Raw genomic sequence first — 18647 nt, forward strand, 5'->3', positions numbered from 1 at the left:
CCATTTTCCGACCATCGACTGTAAACTATTGCGTCAATTTACGCACGGTGCTCTATTCGGTTATTGCGGCATCATTACCAAGGGTAATACCGTTTGTTTTTTGTATTTGTCATTACTGGCTGGTATTATAGTGTCTGTCGTTGGGCATTCTTGGCCTTCGTGGATATTTATGAGTTGATGGTATTCTTCGTAGAAATCATCAAAAAATAAATAACCTGGAAAATTGAATGGGGTTAATTGCAGTGAATAGCTAGACCAGAAGGTGGCAGTCTACGTCTTCATCTTCAGATGAACTCAGCATATATCCCAGGTCCTGCCTCAAACATTTATTATGGGACTACAGAGCATATTACACAAATAAACATTAAAAAAACAAATACACAGGTTTTGTTCATAATTTTATTGAAAATTTACATCAATGGAATCAAACTACAATCCGATATTTCATTTTAAGTATTTTGTGGTGTGGAAGGGTCATAGGAGAGAGGTGATTATGGCAGACACTAGAAAGATGTATGGCAATTTCTTACACCAAAATGTTACTTTACACAGAGAGAAGTGTCACGTCCAAAGATCATATTTCATAAACAGGTCTCCACTTCAATACACAAAATATATCCTTATAAATTATACAAATGCATGAGTACTGTATCTGTATCTGTTATTCAACTCCATCTCACTGTAATATTTGGCAATATGGGAGCTGAAATTTATGGAGGGAGCAAAACTACACATAATCAGAATACACAAGATAGAACTGGTCCAAACAAATAGAGCATTAAATGTGAAATAGAGTGCAAAACTGAACTGTTAAGGGAGAAAACAACGAAGGGAGCAAAGTCAAGATCACCGAAATGATGAAATTAAAAAAAAGCATATAAGACATGCAAAATACAGAAAAGGCTGGTGATAGTTAAAGCACAATGTGTAAGGGGAATTACATGTGACCTACATGGTATTTAAATATGAAAAGTTTTTTTTTACTAAAGTACTAAACATGAATATGGCTTTGGCTCTTTTAAGTAGTTATGAAAAAATGACTGTGGTTAACAGGAAGCATACTGTATTTTTTTTTTATTGTGATGGAAATAGTCCTATGGTAGTCCTGAATTGTGAACTACTGACAGAATTTCCAGTTTTCATCTCAAACAGTCACTCAATTCATAGAAGGTGAGATGTCATACTTGGCTTTATCAGTGACCATAACCATGAATCTTTGGGTTGCATCAGTGTTCTCTTGAGTTTGGGTAGCAAACCCTCCTTTTAAATGAGGAGCATGTGAAGAATGTTGTTTTTTTTATGTATGACTGACTATGCCAATCAGAAAGAGCATTCATCAAAATTGACTTAGCAATTAATGATAGCTTAATATATGATTGAATGTGATAACGCAGCCTTTATTGCAATCAACAGCCAATAAAATCCTGACAGCTTTGTGCAAAATATAAATAAATTCTGAGCCTTGATTTAACAAATAGTGTTGATTTTCTGACTTTCTCTTCCACAACTGATAACAGCTTTGTTCATATCCACCATTTGCCAAAGTGTGCCTTGATTAGGTGGCAAAACATAAACTTGTGTTTCAAAAATACCATGTGAAGCCCACATAAGGCCATGTTCAACAAAGCAGATGAGATGGAAGTTTTATTAAAAAAAGGTTTATGCAGTGAGAAAGACAGGAAGAGGAAATAGGTGCTTAGTTCTTGTTGAAGCTGCAATCCCCTCTTCAGACAGGCGGCCAAGACAGATTAAAAGAAGCTAGAGAGAAGAAGAGACAAAGGCAGGTTACAAGAGATGCCCAGGCAGCCAACAGAGCAACAGTGCCCATGAGAGGGCAAAGATCAATAAGCACATAGGATTTCTAAGAGTCTGGGGAAAGGGGGGGGGGCAGACGGTAAGTATTTGAGCTTTCCTACAGTAGTATAAAGGTAATTGTCAATGCTACTTTAAATTCCACAGCATTATTGTACTAATGCACCGGCCGTGTTGTAAAATACTTTAGATTAGATCAGGTTAACATTTGAAAATCTAGTAATGTACTACTTGCTTCTAGAGCTGCCTAACTGAATTGAGCATATACAGTGATTCAAAACACTGAATAAATAGCTTAATCCCCTTTCATCAGGGCAAGTCATATTGATAACTGCAAACAGCAGATATGATGTTCTCTGTTAAAAACAAGTGCATATCAGCATAGGGATATCAGCAAAGGGATACTATCCCTTCAAAAGCAAAGAGCAATGGTCATATTAGTCATCAAAAACAGCACAGCAAGAGCACTACATGACAAATAAGCATAGCAATAAGCAAAAGACAAGATTTAGTCACAGAGGAAGCACACGTATGGTCAGAGCGGTGGCAGTGAAGTACAGATAAGATATTCCTTTGTTAAAACATGTTACGCAGAGCAGATGATTTTTTTTATAAACCCAGAAGGGTGGGGTCCACATTGGCTCTCCTCAGCACTGAGGTACTGGATACCCACAAAGCCTGGTCCCTTAGCAAAGCTTGAGGGTGGAAGACCTACTCAGTGCAGAGCCAGGGATTACTGCAAAGGAAAGTAAATACACACAGAGCAGTGAGCAGGGGAACTAAAAGAGGGCATGACACACACCCAGGCACACACCCTTCCAACCCACGGTAGAGCTCAGGACAGGCGTTCCCCAAAGACATTTGAGACAAAGAGCAACCTGAGAAGCGGTGGTGAGAAGATGTCAACCATACCGACACCCTCCTGAGAGAATGTGTAAGCTTACACAAAATACCATGCCGTCATGTGAGCTACTAATTTCAGTATGTTTTGACAAAAACAAAATGCAACTACCTTTGGACATTTGATTCAAACGCCCCTCCTGTCTAACCATACAGTAATATATCAATAGTATTCAGCGAAGACAGACATACAGGACATGCTTTAAGTGAGTGGGAAGATTCACAAAATGCAATTTATTTTTTTATTTAACAACACTGTGCCCTCAAGGCACAGATATGAAAGAAGTGGAAAATTTGCTAAAAATAGACCAACAACTCTCATTAGTACTGACTCTCATCTGCCATCTAAGGAGTGTATCGCACGCATCCTGTTTGTTTGACAGGAGTGGATGACGGCAGCTCACACATTCAGACAAGGGGTTACAGCAGACATACTGTAGACTGTACTTTTTCTAGTTGCAATGAAATAAGATATGAGATGATATGTCACAATGCCCTTTTGTAAGAGTGAGAAATAACCATTTAAATACATGAAAACCAGCGTTTTTCAACAGTGGGCATAATCAGCTTCCACATACCCATTCACTTAATATTCTACTACTGCTACTCAACTACTCCCTGTTGAGACTTGTTTTAGCACAGTATACTTTGTTACATTGTTCATACACAATAATTGTGGCCACAGTTTAAACGTTTGGTGAAATTCGGCCTTTATTTCCTTCGGAGATAAAGTTTTTTTTTTTTTTGCTTAATACTGATACAAGTGCAATACGGATCCCTACATGACTGTTATTTGGTTAAATGGCTTAAAATGTGCTTTTCTAAGTAGGAAAAAAATAAAAGTCACAATTGCACTGAAAAAAATACAAAAGTCACATTTGTGTGAATGTGAAAGCTAACACGAGTATGCAGATAGCATATATGGCAAACAACAGGAGATGGCAGGAGATGACAAGGGAGCATTAATGTTTGCACATGCACCAGGCTAAAATGAAACAAAATCAGCTGTTGAATATTACCACCAACTCTGTTTCAGGGTAGATGAAAATATAGCCTACAGTACATTCAAGGTTTCACACCTTTATAATTGCACTTACATTGGAGTGACTTTTGGGGTGAGGAAAGTGGTGGTCTGCAACATGCGCTGGGACATGCAGTCCAGCCAACTCTACGAGCAGCACAGATCACACACACCACTGGCCTTGTCAGACCACAGCTGATGTGCTTAACTTTAGCCTTCGCTAACTCCTGCTCATCACAACAGAAGTCACGCATGTTGATGTTAATGTTAAAGCACACTCAGTCATGCAGAACAGCTAAACAAAAACAACAAAGACAATAAAGAGTATATGATACTTTCCGTAAAAAGCTGAATAATGGCTTGCAAAAAAACATACAAAAACAAGCATCTCTAGCAAAAAAAGGATGCGTTCGATTCAAGGATTCCATTCACAGTAATGGCTGGGTTCTTCCACAAAGCAGGGGCATGTGTGGGGTTGAAATGGGGGAGGGGGAGGGCACAGAGAACAGCATGGCACTGCAGGGAGGATGGGGTGAAAACTCATTCTCATTCACAGCTGGCTGAGGGAGCACTTTTCTACAGGAATCCTGAACTGGAAACGAGAGAGAAGGACCATTATTGCTTTCTTTGGGTTAACATCAACACTAGACATACTGTTTACACAAATTACACAGTAACATTCATGTTAGTTGTAAATCGCATGTCCAGAGGAACATGCATTTAAGGCATTATGGGAAGTAGCACTTTGAGTGCGTGGAGGTGAGGTATTTTGTCTGTTGAAACTGAAAGTATTTTGTCTGTTGAAACTGAAATAACTTTAGTAAGCTAAATAACTAAGACTTCAAAAAGGGGGGGATGGCATATATATACAGACAGCAGCCTGGTTTCATCAAGTTTAACTAAAGTCTCGGAGCTGAGCTGATCAAGGAGGCAGAGTTTGCAGATTGCAAGACAGATGTTTTCCTTCCCGCCCCCCATCCTTCCCGACCCTATGGATGAATCTGTACACATAGCGTGGCACTCAGTGGATTCTGCTGCTGTACAATGACTTAATTTTGGAATTATCTTTGTTTTTATTGGGTCTGTGATTTGCATAGGAATCAATTACACACTGTGTAAATTAGGATGTCACTACCAACTCAGCAAATTTCATAATTTTCTCTTGATCCTGACAAACTCCCCAGTCCCTGCCTGTGACAAACCCATAACTTGATGCAGCTACTACTATTCTTCACATGAGAGATGGTGCGGAAACTGCATTGCATGTACTGGATTTGCACTAAACTTAATGCTTTGTAGTAAAACCAAATAAACACATTTCCAGCCACTTTCTTTGCTGCATCACATGAATTCATTGTTGCAAACACAATTATGGATATGGGATTATTTTCCATTTAATTATTTTTGGCCACTGGGTTATAGATCAATTTTGTAGAGTGACTGAGATTATGTTGTCCCATCGACTGCTTTTTCCTCTCCACCATTCAACTTTGTCGTCTCCCCAGGCCTCAGGGTCGCATTCCTGAGCAGTTTTGTTCCTCTCCATTTGCTCAGTTTGTAATGACACAGTGTGTAATTGATTCCTATGCAAATCAGAGATCCTATAAAAACAAAGATATTAATTCCAAAATTACATGAACTATTATCCTTGCATTAAGATGGACTCAATTTATTGAGTGATTTGTTGATGACATTTTTGTATTTTAGCTCATTTTAAGAGTGTCATACTTATGTACATGTCATTTTTAAGAGTGTCATACTTATGTACATGAGGTATTTCTGTATTTCAATTTTAATACATTTACAGAAATTTCTATTCAAATTTTTTCGCTTTGTCATTCTGGGGTATTGTGTGCGGACTGATGGCAAATTCTTTTAATTTAATCCATTTAAAATTGAGTCTATAACACAACAAAATGTGGAAAAGGTGAAGGGGGTCTGAATACGGTCTGTATCGGTCCATAACACTGTATCTGCATACGAGGGGGAAGTCAAATGTCTGTGAGATCAGATCAGAACCGTTGCGTACCCATAAACAAGGATGGGTCCTAAGGCTAAACGGTGCACTGGTGTGACCCTGCAGTCTCAGCACGTCTCTGAATGGCTCTTTGTACGGAGCCTGGGCAGGCCATTGAAGGGCAGGGGCGGGCCACAAAAGCAGCTTGTTGTGGATGCCGGGGGCAGATAGGGCAGCACATCAGACGGGGGCTAATAAACTTGGTGGTTTAGAGGCTGGCACAAGCGCAGCCAACCACAGGACATGATCTACTGCTGCGGCGATGATGTCACCTTCAGCTATGCCCTACTGTGGGTGGATACGGACATTAATAATACATAAATACTGTACATGTTATACATGGACTGTAAAATCATATGAGAGACGCACAAATTGCCTCTTGGCAATATAAAGACTGATTGACATCTGTTTATCAGTTGAAATAGTGTGAACATTTGTGTATGTTTGGCGTGGGTTGACGGCATTTCTTACAACCGCTGTGAATAATATTCTATTCATAGATTTATTTTAGAACCTCACTTCCCTTTTCATCTTTTTTTAAAATATGTGACTAACTCACATCTGAATAACTTTAAACTTTGATGTGCTTTTGTCATTTGGTACAAGAGGAATATTTCAGTGAGGAAGCCTTACCATGCAGCCTGTCTCATGCAGCATGCAGCGAGTGGGGGAGGAGTTAACTGGAAAACAGTATGGATGCAACATAGGTGACACATGCACTCACAGGAGACACGTACACATGCTCCATGTCATGTCTCATCTACACCATGGATCAAACATGCCATGCTCATGTCTTTTGGTTACTGAAGAAAACAGCACTGTTGGCCTGACCTGTCTTTAGCCTACGTTTTTGAATTTGATGAGGAAATAAGACGTCGCGTCTGTGAGGTACGCTAGGCTACTGATGGAATAGGCCGGTTCATTCTGTTTTGGTCGGTAACCCACAGACATGAAAAGAAAGATGTGTGGAGAAAGAACCTCGGGAGAAGGAACCAGCTGGCTAAGTGGAAACTCCAGTGAAGGTTCAGAGATGGGAGAGATAAATGACAGTACTGTGAAGAAGATAATTTACCAAAAAAAATAGAAAGAATAAAAAAAAAAAGCATGGGAACCTTCTCAGTGCAAGTGTCTTCTTCCTTTCTAACGGGCGGGTGACAGGGGTCATATCAGCTTGAATACACAACCAGGATTGATTACCAACATGATGAGACCAACAACAGAACCACTGTCAACACAGCCCTACTGCAACACATACTACAGACTGGACTTAGCCAGCCTCATGCTGGGCCACGAACACTGACCTTACCCTGAACAAAGGGCCATACATCAGCAGTGGCACTGGTCTGAGTCAATATAACTGTCATACAATTCTAGATTAAACAGGATGGCATTGAAAACAACAGTAGTAGTGCTGTTTTGGGACATTACGATCAAAATGCTCTTACATTCCCCTGGAAAGGATATCATCGAAAATCATAGTATTCTTATTGAGGTGACAGCTATTATTGTAAATATTCATGTTTATCTTTTGGGGAGATACATCACTTCTCTATACCACAGTCATAAAGACTACAGAGAGAGTCTGTGAAGCCTTAGCGAGCCAATTATTCCTCCTCCACTGTAGCCTAATCCAAGTCAGCTACTGTTGATTATCGGTAGGCCTAATCCATTAGAGAGGAACCACTCAGTGACATACTGGAACAAATCAAAACTGTGCTCAGAGTTCCTGGAATGCATCATCACAAGGCAACTGAAAGCTTCATTAAGGAGGAGGTTGTTGTTGATGTTGTTGTTGTTGTTGTTGTTGTTGTTGTTGTTGTTGTTGTTGTTGTGTACGTGCCAGGCTCCATATCGTAAGTGCAGTGCCGTGCACCAATTAAAGTGGGGCACACACACATAACATACACTGTATTATAAACATCACATTCACATATTGACATACATCCCACCATAAACAGGTAGGCAGAGGGGCAGTAATACACACAATATACTATATATATTTGTCAAGGCTAGTAAACCTTTTAGACAGTTAATGGAGTTGGTCTTTGCTCCTCCTAGATTACATAGGGGCATCCAGACTACTCCCCTTCAGTTCACCTGGTGGATCCTCAGTTAGTTCAATACCTATGACCTGAGAGGAGAGGAGGTGATAGAGGGCTATACTTACTTTTTCCTCTCCTTGTCCCTCTTGAGTGTGGTGGAGCCCCCTGCCTGGAGGGCTTGGGCCTGCAGAAGTTCTGCTGCAGTCTTTTTCTGCTTGAACACGTTGAGCTCGTCGTCCAAGGATTTCTTCTTGTCCTCCAGCTTCTTCTTCTCGTCCTGGTGGAGTTTCTTCAGGCGGTCAAATTTCTCATGCAGCTGTGGGGAATGAGGAAACCAATGTTAACCGATTCTGAAGCCATAACACACACACACACACACACACACACACACACACACACACACACACACACATAAACACACACACACCTCTTTCTCTGCCTCCTTCAGCTCAGCCTCCTTCTCCTTGACTCTCTGGACAAACATCTGCCTCATCTCCTCCTCCTTCTTCTGCAGCTCTCCCATGAACTCGTTCCTCTTGGCCTCGTACGTCTCCTGCAGACTGGTGGTCCACACAGGCACAGACAGGGAGAAGACAACCATACATGATGTCAACACACTGTGACGTAAAATAGACTCATCCATCGAATCATTACCTCGGCAAATGATGACCTAAGGGAGTGTAGAGAGGGAGGAGGGAGGGAAAGTAAAAGAGGAAGTACTGTACTTATGAAGGAGGGAAGTGAGGCGGAAGTAAGAAGCACAAAGTCAGGAAATGTGGCGGAAAAGTGGACGAGTGGCCTCACCTGAAGGGTTTGCAGTCAGGGTCGGTGTCCTTGAAGCCCATCTCCTCCAGTTTACAGCGGCGGTAGAGCTCATAGTGGCGTGTGTGCGTCTGCTCCCTCAGGTCCTCCATGTTCACCCTGATCAGCATCTCCCTCAGTTTCACAAAGTCACAGTGGTTCTCGTTCTCCACTGCCAATGACACATCACAGGTCACACGTGTCACACACATCTCCTTCTAAACATCGTTCAATTAAACACTGGTTGTGACATTGAGTGACTGATGGACCATTATGGATTAAAGGAATGAAGTACAACTGTAACAGGACAGAACGACACATGCACTCACACAGTTGCTCATTTCACACGGGTCCCTGGTAAAACCGCTGGTAAAATGTTTCCGAGCGAACATGCATCTCATACAACACACGGTGAATCACAGACCCATGAAGAAATGCACGCAAAGAAATGCACGGGAATGTCCCGTGGCGGGTCATTTCAGTTGGATTCTAAATCAGGCAGAGACCCACATTTTGCCGTGGCCGCTGGCATCATGTGCACAGTCAAGAGTGAATAGATAGACCATGGTGCACAATGTCAGAGGCAGCCCCGGGCCAGCACTATTGTATTTGTGTTCCATGTGCTGGACAGGGCCAGTCCTACTTCGTGTGCAACCCCCACACTACACATCCCTACTACACACACACACACTTCCACACACAAGCTCACCAGACGTGAACTAGAGAACAGCTGATGCGGTGAAGGCGAATCGCTATCGTGTTGCTCTGATGTAATTTGAGACACAGTCGTAGACGTAGAGAACTGGCGCTCTTACAGTTTGTACTTAATAATGGTCACTAACGGTGCTGGCACGTCACATGATTCAGATCAATTCAACACATACATTCCTGTTTTGTATTGACCTGTTTGAGATAAATCAATAAATCAATAGAATCCTCATTTGTGACATGGATTTCGCTTCTGTGTAACATACTACAGTGTATCACTCCTCTGACAGCTGCTGTAGTAGCTCACAGATCTATGGAAGAGTGGGCGCAGTGTGGAACAGACAAACGTTCATGATGTTACATAAGCAGCCATGGCTTCCCTCTCTACGGTATGAGTGCAGTTTGTTTGAGTCAGAGAGGAGTGGAGTAGGGTTAACCATCCGTGGCCAAACGGGAGGGTCTCCCTCTCATTTCCTGTGTTGGACGTGACCGCTGCTGTGCCCCTTACCCTGCACTGTCCCCCAGGGGTACTGCCGTGCCTTCACCATCTTGTTCCCGATCTTCACTTCCTCAGTACTTCCCACCACGGCAAACGGCAAATGGGCCTGTAGAGCAGACATGAGAACCATCAGTGAACGATCCACACCTGGGTCCTCTCTCTAACCTCTACCTTCTCTCTCTCTCTCTCTCTCTCTCTCTGTCATACATCGCACACACAGATACACAACACACTCAAACACACACAGATACACAATACACTCAAACACACAGAGATACACAACACACTCAAACACACAGAGATACACAACACACTCAAACACACACAGATACACATAGGCTTCCCATAGAACACCCACTCTTCCTGCAATCATACTACACCACTATCAGTCTATTACATAACTAAACCATTTCTTGTTTTGAAACTCAAAGCTCTCCTGGGGTTTAAATCGGTGCATTTCTCTGGGCAAGCAGGCGTAGGCTAACTTGTCAATGTAACGTTAAACACACAAGAGGGAAAGCCCAATTAACATCTATAAACACGGTGACCGCTGTCGTGATAAGGCTAGGGGCTTTCACCGCAGTGAAAGTAGAGGATTATGACCTTTAGCCAGGGTAGTGGCATAGTGAGCCGGGAGGGGAGAGCCGAGGGGTAACTGACTAATGCAATCAGCCGGGGCCTGCGCTGGCCTTCGCTGTGGCCCTCCTCGTGGACAGCTCGTTTGGCTTTAGCTTGTTTGTCAGTGGCCGTGGGTCCTTTCCCACACTGAAGGCTTCCTGCAGCGAGAGCTAGCTGATTGTACTGTTACTGAGAGCTCCCCTCCCTGTGTTCGGAGCGGCTTCCTGAGAGCAGGAGTGGACACAGATGGTGCACGTCCTGCTCGAGTCGTGCATGTTGTTTTAGTGTGTCTGAGAATCAACTCTTGATCGAATCACTCATGATGCTCACACAAACGGCAATAGCAACAGTGTTTTTTTTCCTAAGTCTGTAAATCATACAAATATTACTCAATTCTTACTAATAAGCCTGTAATGACCCTTACTAAAACGTTATCTGAATCAGAAGTGTTAGATCTTTTCTTACGTTCATTGTGGAGTTGATCTCTGCCACCGTCTCGTCATCAGTGGGGAACTGGTAGATCTGGACTCCGTTGCTGACCAGCTCGCTGGTGATCTTGATCTTGAACTTGGTCAGCTCACTCTTGGAGATGGCATCTGACTTGGCAATGATGGGGATGATGTTGACCTGCCATTTCAAGATGGAGGATCTTCATGATGTGGTGACACAATGACAAGGTGTGGACAAATAATGCCTACAGGGTATATCTAAAGGAGGAGCAGTTTTGAAGCTCGTGAAAATGCTAACAGCCTTTTTCTACTCTGTGCAAGTAAAACAACAAATTCGCATTTGGCTCTCAAATCACAAAAAAAACACATGAAAAAAATGCCAGGCAGATCAGTTCAATCCAAAACCTTAATTCCACAGCCCCAGTAGCATTATGTACAGCATAAACACAGAAAAGCAACACTAAACCCATATCAAGCCAACACTGACCTCAAGCTGCAGAGTTTACAGTATGTGGAGCAGTGTGTGGAGCACAGCTCATGTTCTGATTGGAGGAGGCCTCAGCTGGCAGGTAGCACAGCAGGATCCAGTCATGTGAGCGTCTCCAACCCAGCCAGCCCATTACATCACAGCTAGCTAGCTAAGCATCCTAAGACAACTGGGAAACATCTGGCCAAGACAGGATATAAATAAACCCTGAGATCTGCCCTCATTTCTGCGTCTTATGCTTCTCTGGATGCCTTGGTTTAAAGGAGAAACATCATCCGGATATGAAAGCTAAAAATGTTGCTTGTCTTTTTATATCTCACAGTAACGTTGCGTCCTCTCTCTCTAACTGCAGGGATGTTTGTGATTCAGGGCATTTAGGACATAATCAGAGCTTCAAACACAGTTTCAAACACCAAGATAAAAATAGTCAGTGCAGAGCAGAAAGAGAGTTTACCACTATCAGAGAGGGTAGAGTGGATCACTAACGCATTCTCCGTGTCCTAAAGAGCTCTCCAAACATGGTGTAAATGACCAGAGAGCTATCTTCCTCCAGCCCACCATGTTTGGTGCAAACAGAACATGGAGAGAGAGAGGGAGGAGGGGGTATGTCTGAATATCCGCTTCAGTGAAGCGTGAGTGGGGGTAAACTCAACCACTCTACTGAAGAGGCCCGGGGGGGGGTGGGGGGTCTTTGTCAAACATCCACCCACCACTCCTGGCCCATAAACACATGAGACCTGTACTCCCACGCAACAGGCATTGTTTCACTATGGCCTTCCTCCCCCGCCACCTACTAACACCGGCCCCTGGATCCCCTGTAGGGGCCTTATTACCACCAGTGAGGAAGAGGAAGATGCTTGCTAGGGGCCGTGTGAATGTATACACAGGAGAAGTTCTGCTCTGGATCACACTGCTGTGAGAGTGAGAGGCTGCTGGTGGATACAGCTGCTCTGGCAAACAGTAAGGAGGCCCTTTGTTCAAAAGCCAGGAACTCTATGCAAATAAGGCCTTCTGGGGAGGCCCTCAAAAGCTAGCAAGCTCACTGTCACCGAGACGACGGCCCAGGCCCCCCACATCAGCGTTTCACGGCTGACCTACTCCGACGCCAACGCCACACACAGGAGCCCGTCTGTATCCAGGCAAATGGCACAGAAGACTTTATGACCCACAACAAAATCATAACGTACAGCATTAAGCCAGCGATGCTGCCTCGCACCAACAGCGAGCTGACATCGCCGGTACAGTACGGTGTTTCATCACTTTTTACGAAGCAGCATCGACGAGCCATTCATCCCCAACTGAGGTTGTCATCATATCAGCAATGTTTTCTTCAAATCGCCAAAAAGCTCAGTGGATGGCTAACGTAATAATCAGCCAGCGTTGCAGCTCACCTTGCTGTCCAGCTTCTTCATGGTGACCAGATCCAGGGACTTGAGGGAGTGTCCGGTGGGGGCGATGAAGTATAGGCAGGCGTGGATGCGTGTGTCGTGGTAGCTGTGTAGCGTGCGCTTGATTTTCAGCTCCTCCTGCAGGTACGACTCAAACTGGGCATCGATAAACTCCACAATGGACTTGTAGCTGCAGAGAGGATAAGAGGACATAAATGTGTTATAACACAGGATCTAAACCTGTAACAAGGAAACAGTTTGGATTCAAGACATATGGTATAGCGGTGCACCGAATGAGAGATTAAATCAGACTATTTTTAACCCATTTTTTGAGACAGGAGGGCTGTTGAGCCAACATAGATCTTAGTGTTGAAGATATCTCCTTGGTTAGTGATTAAAGACAGTTTGTTCTTTAATCCTGGGTAGTCTGGGAAGGGTAGGGGGGCAGCTAGCTCGGTGAGTGAGCACAACTCTGTATAAGGAATTTGTTGAAACCTTAACACTTGTCTCTTATTAGCAGAGAGTCATCAGGCAGAACTTGGAATAGAGCGATTAGGGAACACACGGATCAGGGAGCAGAAGGAGCATCAAAGGAACACCGCCCCCACGAAGGAAAGATGCACTGCATGACCTGAGGAAGATCTGGATCACTGATTAAACACAGGTCCCCAAACCCAACCCAACCCAACCCCCATCCCCACCAGAGGCTGCTGCTTCACGGCTGGGGATTGTCTTCGCTCTCTAGCTCCTTAGATCATCCAGACCCTCAATTTGATACTGATGTGAAGTGTGAACCTGGAGCAATGACCTACAAGAGGGTTTCTGTAACTAGCACAGCCTTCCCCTCAGGCCTAATAAAGAAGCCTGGGACTGAGGTTGGGGCTGGCGCTCACATGACATCATCCTGTCTCATGAGGAGGAGGACTGAGGATCAGATGACAGAAAAGAGAGAGGATGGGAGGCGAAGAGATCCCATGCTCTCTTAAACGTTTCCATCAAGGGTAAGAGTGACAGGCAGAATCCTCTCTTCCCACCAGGAGAAGCAATGAAAATGACACTGATACACTGGACCAGGAGTCTGTAGGGCTTAATCTAACAGCCAACCATTCCTATTATCTGACAACAAATACGTAAATGACGACAAGAGATGTGAGAGAGAGAATCGGGGTGTCTCAGTTTTACCAGAGCACCACTTAGAGCAGGCATAGGTAACCACCATTTACAGCAGGCATCTCACATATGCCCACTATTTCTTGAATGATCCCTCTTCTCAATCTAAATGAAAAGGTATACTTGGATATAAGACATTTGGCTTCACAAATGTTTAGATTATGCAACCATAACACCACGTCCACATGTAGCAGGACCTGGTCTCTCAGTCTTACCTGTCCTCTTTGTTGATTTGGTCTCCAAAACCCACAGTGTTGACCACGGTCAGTTTGAGACGCACGTTGCTCTCCTGGAGCTCGTAGGTGTTGGACTTGAGCTGTACGCCAGGCTGGTTGTGCTGGGTGGGCTCGCCTTCAAACTTGGTGTTGAACAAGGTGTCCATGAGAGTGGACTTCCCCAGGCCTGTCTCCCCTGTGAAACACACAAGCACACTATTCAATATCCTATGACTGCAATAATACTCTGAAAACACATATCAAGTTCTTGGTCTTCTCAATTTCTCTTTTTCTGTTTTCATTTATAAAAGATTTGAGTAACTGTGACAGTTGGAAATGAGTTTGATCCACATTCCACATGTGCAGCATATAGAAATTCATCCTGAAACTACTGAGGTTTTAGTCTCTAGACTTGCAGGAAGAGCTGCTGCAGATCTCTCTATGCCACCAGAATGTTAATTATATGGACGGTTCCCATTTGTCACTTCCTCATAAATTTAGCAGTGTGAGCCCCTCCCTCTGGCTTCTCAGCTGCTTTTGGCAGGAGAAGAGCTACTTAATAGACTCCCCAAAAAGATAAGCCGGAAGAATGTGTAATAACTCTCTGTGCCTCTTTAGGAGTGAATAGATCAAATGTGATATCTTGCAGCTGCGCAGGACAACAACAAGGTAATCCTCGGCCCACTCCAGCTGATTTTCTAGAGCAGAGCAGAGCAGACTATCATAGAAATGGCAGCACTGGACTGACTCATTGATAATGTACACTGATGCATTCAGACAACCGCCATGCTGTTATAAGCTGTCGACTGAGTGAGTCAGACCCATTCCTCTCCCTGTGAGAAAACCTATTTCTGTTCATCAGGCCCACATCTACACACAGTGCATGCCAAGGGTATACTCCGTGTCCACAATACATAGGCTTTCAGTGTGTGTGCACACTAAAGAGTGGGGAGAGAAATGGGACAGCTTCGAGCCAATTTCTCCACTCCCATTTCCTGTGTCTGAGTCCACCTCGGGTCATTGTAGGTTTCCGTGGTCTCGTCCTCATAGTGACTTGGCTGGGCTGGAGAATCTCATCTGGCAGAGCTCCAGACCCATACTGAGCCTGGGCCCTGACATCCAAGGCTGGGATTTTAATGCAGCCATACAAATCGTTAAAAAAGCCAAAGAGTCTTATGAAGACCGATGGCAGTAATTTGAAATCCTAATGGAGCCATGCACATTTTTGCTCTTGTCTCAGTTCTTGCTGTTTTGTTTAGACCACAACCACAAGCCTCTAGATCCCATTTCTGGGTTTCAAGCTATGCATGTGCTATTTTACAACTATTTGCTCTCTCTTATCCACACACCAGAAGTTGTGTACACTGTAATAATAGTGTTTATTTAGGCTTCTGCTTTTCCTTTAAAAGGTTTGATTGCAACTGATACCTTTCAAGTAACTCTCAGTGTGGAAAAGGGAGAGGATTCACATATCCTCCCTTTCCTACTTTTAACAAACATTTACATTAAAATTAGAAGCAGGTGATCAAAAACAAATGTTGAAAACGATGGTTGAAAACACAACATATAATTCATCTACAGAATTCGAGAAAAATTGCACTTGTTAATTTGGCAGATTTCATATCTAAACCCAGACAAGGATTGTAGCTGGGTATGAGTTAGTTTCGGTAACCATGGTTGGCCAGTTGGAAATCATCTAAGTGGGTCAAAGACAGAATTAATTTGTTTGCATCTAGTGGAAAAGGCTGACATACATTGAGGCGGATGGGTCCTGTTTTGCTTTGAGGAAGAAAAAAAAGTTTCACGCATGACACACTCACCAACGCAAAGGATGTTGAAGCAAAAGCCATGGTTGACGGATTTGTTGACCAGCTGGTCAGGCATGCTGTCAAAGCCCACATGACCAGCGAGGGGGACGGAGCGAGCACCTTCTCCCTGAAGAAGAAAGAACAATCTGAGATTAACACCTTTGAGCAAAAAAGTGTTTAATTAACCAGCAATAAATGAGTAAAATTCACTGATGCATGAAACAGAGGAATGGATTACATGGAGTTGATCAGACGTTGATGATTATCAGACGTTGATGATTATCACCACAATTATTTAACAGAAACAATACTCTTTAGCCAATTGTTTGTTTCAGCATTCTTGATTCTATGCAGATACTTTTGGAAGGTGCTCTATACTGATTAACATCCTGTTTCCTGTATGATGACATATTTGCAGACAGCCTAGACAGTTTGAAACCACAGTATGCAGATATGGAAAGTAAAACAAGATTTTGAATGGACCTGCTGATGAAAAGCAAGTCATACACAGTAAGTGACAGACAAAGTGTGTGTATGTGTGTGTGTGTGTGTGTGTGTGTGTGTGTGTGTGTGTGTGTGTGTGTGTGAGAGAGAGAGAGAGAGAGAGAGAGAGAGAGAGACAGAGAGAGAGAGAGAGAGAGAGAGAGAGAGAGAGACAGAGACAGAGAGAGAGAGAGAGCATCTTACAGCCTATGATTGTACAACTACAGAGGGTGGTAAAGACGTATAGGGAAAGAAGGGCATTTAGATGACATGTCATTGCCAAATGAGAAACCTCAATAGTGAACCAACTGAACCATAGTAACCAGACCAGTAACGATTGCATTGCCTAAATATAGTAAACATTTCCTTCAAAAATGTATTGTCGGTTTGGGGCAGACGGTAAAAGACCTCAAAGATTGGAAATAGTTTGCAAGTTGTCAGTTAGTTAGAGTTGGGTTTGAACAGCTGAAAGGCTATTGAGAAGACTTGACTCAACAAACACTCCCCAGCTGGTGTAGATGTGCAGCATTCCAAATGCCTACTTGGGATTGAAAGCACATTTGCACCTTGGCTACAATGTAATGCTTGGTTGACATTCATTCATTCCATCATTGAGCTTTTGAACGAAATGAATTGCCAACAGTGGCTGTAGGAGGACAGGCCTAGAAGAGAGCTTCCTCTGGGTTATTTCAACGGTTTCAACGTTTTGACTCTCACTTTCTAAAATTGCACAAACCAGGTTGATTCTCAGTAGGCTCATATCATCTATCAATAATATGTATTTCATAACCAAACGATACCATATGCACATCATTAGACAACGCCCTACACAAACTAACGGGATCTGACAGACAGGATAGAAACAATGCGATATAACGGAATCGAACACACGACCCTAGATCTATGCTTGCAAATGAAACGTCGAGATTGAACTTAAATAAATACTTCAAATAGTCTATTCTAAATAGTGTGTTTATCAAGGTGAAGTGTATGACCATTCTATAGCGAATAAATGGAGCAACACATAAAAGAAGCGAATATAGGCTAGCAGAAAGCCAGGCTATAATAGACAGCGCGCACGCGGACTATAATCATGCAATTATCACTTTTATATCGATTACGCGGTTTTCGATACATTATTTACCTAACAAACTGTACCGTTAAGATTACATTGGAATAACAAAAAAACTGTAATGTGATACATCATAAAACGTTATGGGGAGAGGTTTTGTTTTCCGGACAGGTTATTCAAGCTATTTGCGCAGCCTTCTCCATATAATTTCAATATGTTTGAGATGTATATACTTTATAGTAAAATAGATCGGAATCTCTTCAAAGAGCAGGAAAAGCGTCCTTCATTATAGTAGATACTCACCGCTTGCCTGGCTATTTCAGTGGCCGCCATGGTTCTTTATGGATGAAGACCCTGTGCCAGGAAGCTGCATAGAACACACTCGGCGGAGATGGCTTCATACACCAGAGAATGTACCACTTGTACGCAGATTATTCTCAGAATTAGAAATGACGAACAATTGATTAATTGTTCAAAATGTTTTGGTTTTTTACTATAAAGAAAATATCCTTGCATCATATATTCAGTTTGTGCATGATAAATGAATAAAATAGGCCTAACTCACACGCGAGTATTTGGTCTCCCCCCCTGTTTTTCTTCAGTGGATCCTTCCGGGTGTAGGCCGGGCCAATAAACTATAAAATGATTATAATTTTTGATAACATTGTCACCTAATTGTTCATGTCCATGACCATGTCATGGATTAGGCAATGGTAAGGAGGAATAACATATGTTGTATCAGTGGGGAAAATACCTGTTTATAGATGTGCTATAACAAAGATAGACTGTTGCCTACATCATGTGATGAGAGAACATTGAAGTGAAGATGAATGACCCTTGATGAAGTTATCTTCAATCTTGGTCCTTCTGATAACGTTCTAGCCTGGCACTAACACGCCTGGTATATTGTTAGTAGGTCTGCTGAGCTGGAACAGAAGAATATGTTGTAACCAATGGCTGTAGCACACCGAAAGGAGAGAGATCACCGCACGCAGAGCAATAATTGCATGACATCAATTTTATAACATTTGTAACCATTTTCGATATAACATAATGTAACCATGTTTGATGGGAGCTGTGGGCGTTCTTCTGGTGCGTCATAAAACAGAAATCTACACAAAATCTTATTTTAATACAAAAACAGGCACACATTACAA

General features: G+C 42.9%; 1 protein-coding gene across 5 annotated transcripts; it reads right to left on the reverse strand.

The window, feature by feature from the left end:
- Positions 1-242: 242 nt before the first annotated feature.
- septin6 (septin 6) lies at positions 243-17838 on the reverse strand. 5 transcript variants are annotated; one of them, XR_014554640.1, is made up of 11 exons: positions 17794-17838; positions 15948-16062; positions 14128-14323; positions 12746-12932; positions 10884-11045; positions 9810-9906; positions 8597-8765; positions 8220-8352; positions 7918-8108; positions 6863-6920; positions 3398-4325 (listed from the first exon to the last, which is right to left on the reverse strand). XR_014554640.1 is itself a non-coding variant. In XM_083686170.1 (11 exons), the coding sequence occupies exons 1-10, from the start codon at positions 17821-17823 to the stop codon at positions 6427-6429; spliced, it is 1284 nt and encodes a 427-aa protein (XP_083542296.1). In that variant the 5' UTR covers positions 17824-17838; the 3' UTR covers positions 3398-4325; positions 6384-6426. The 5 variants fall into 5 exon arrangements, 4 of the variants coding, with proteins under 4 accessions (XP_083542295.1, XP_083542293.1, XP_083542296.1 ...); XM_083686170.1 differs by lacking the exon at positions 6863-6920 and adding an exon at positions 6384-6430; XM_083686169.1 differs by lacking the exons at positions 3398-4325; positions 6863-6920 and adding an exon at positions 243-1758.
- Between the last annotated feature and the right edge of the window lie 809 nt (positions 17839-18647).

Source organism: Argentina silus (assembly GCF_951799395.1).
Source record: "Argentina silus genome assembly, chromosome: 15".
Classification (NCBI taxonomy): domain Eukaryota; kingdom Metazoa; phylum Chordata; class Actinopteri; order Argentiniformes; family Argentinidae; genus Argentina; species Argentina silus.

Coding starts and splice junctions, on each gene's coding strand:
- septin6 (XM_083686167.1), bottom strand. CDS start 17,823: ATGGCGGCCACTGAAATAGCCAGGCAAGCG. Junction 11,046..12,745: donor TGAAGAAGCTGGACAGCAAG/GTGAGCTGCAAC, acceptor TTGAAATGGCAG/GTCAACATCATCCCCATCAT. Junction 8,109..8,219: donor TGAAGGAGGCAGAGAAAGAG/GTGTGTGTGTGT, acceptor CATTCCCCACAG/CTGCATGAGAAATTTGACCG.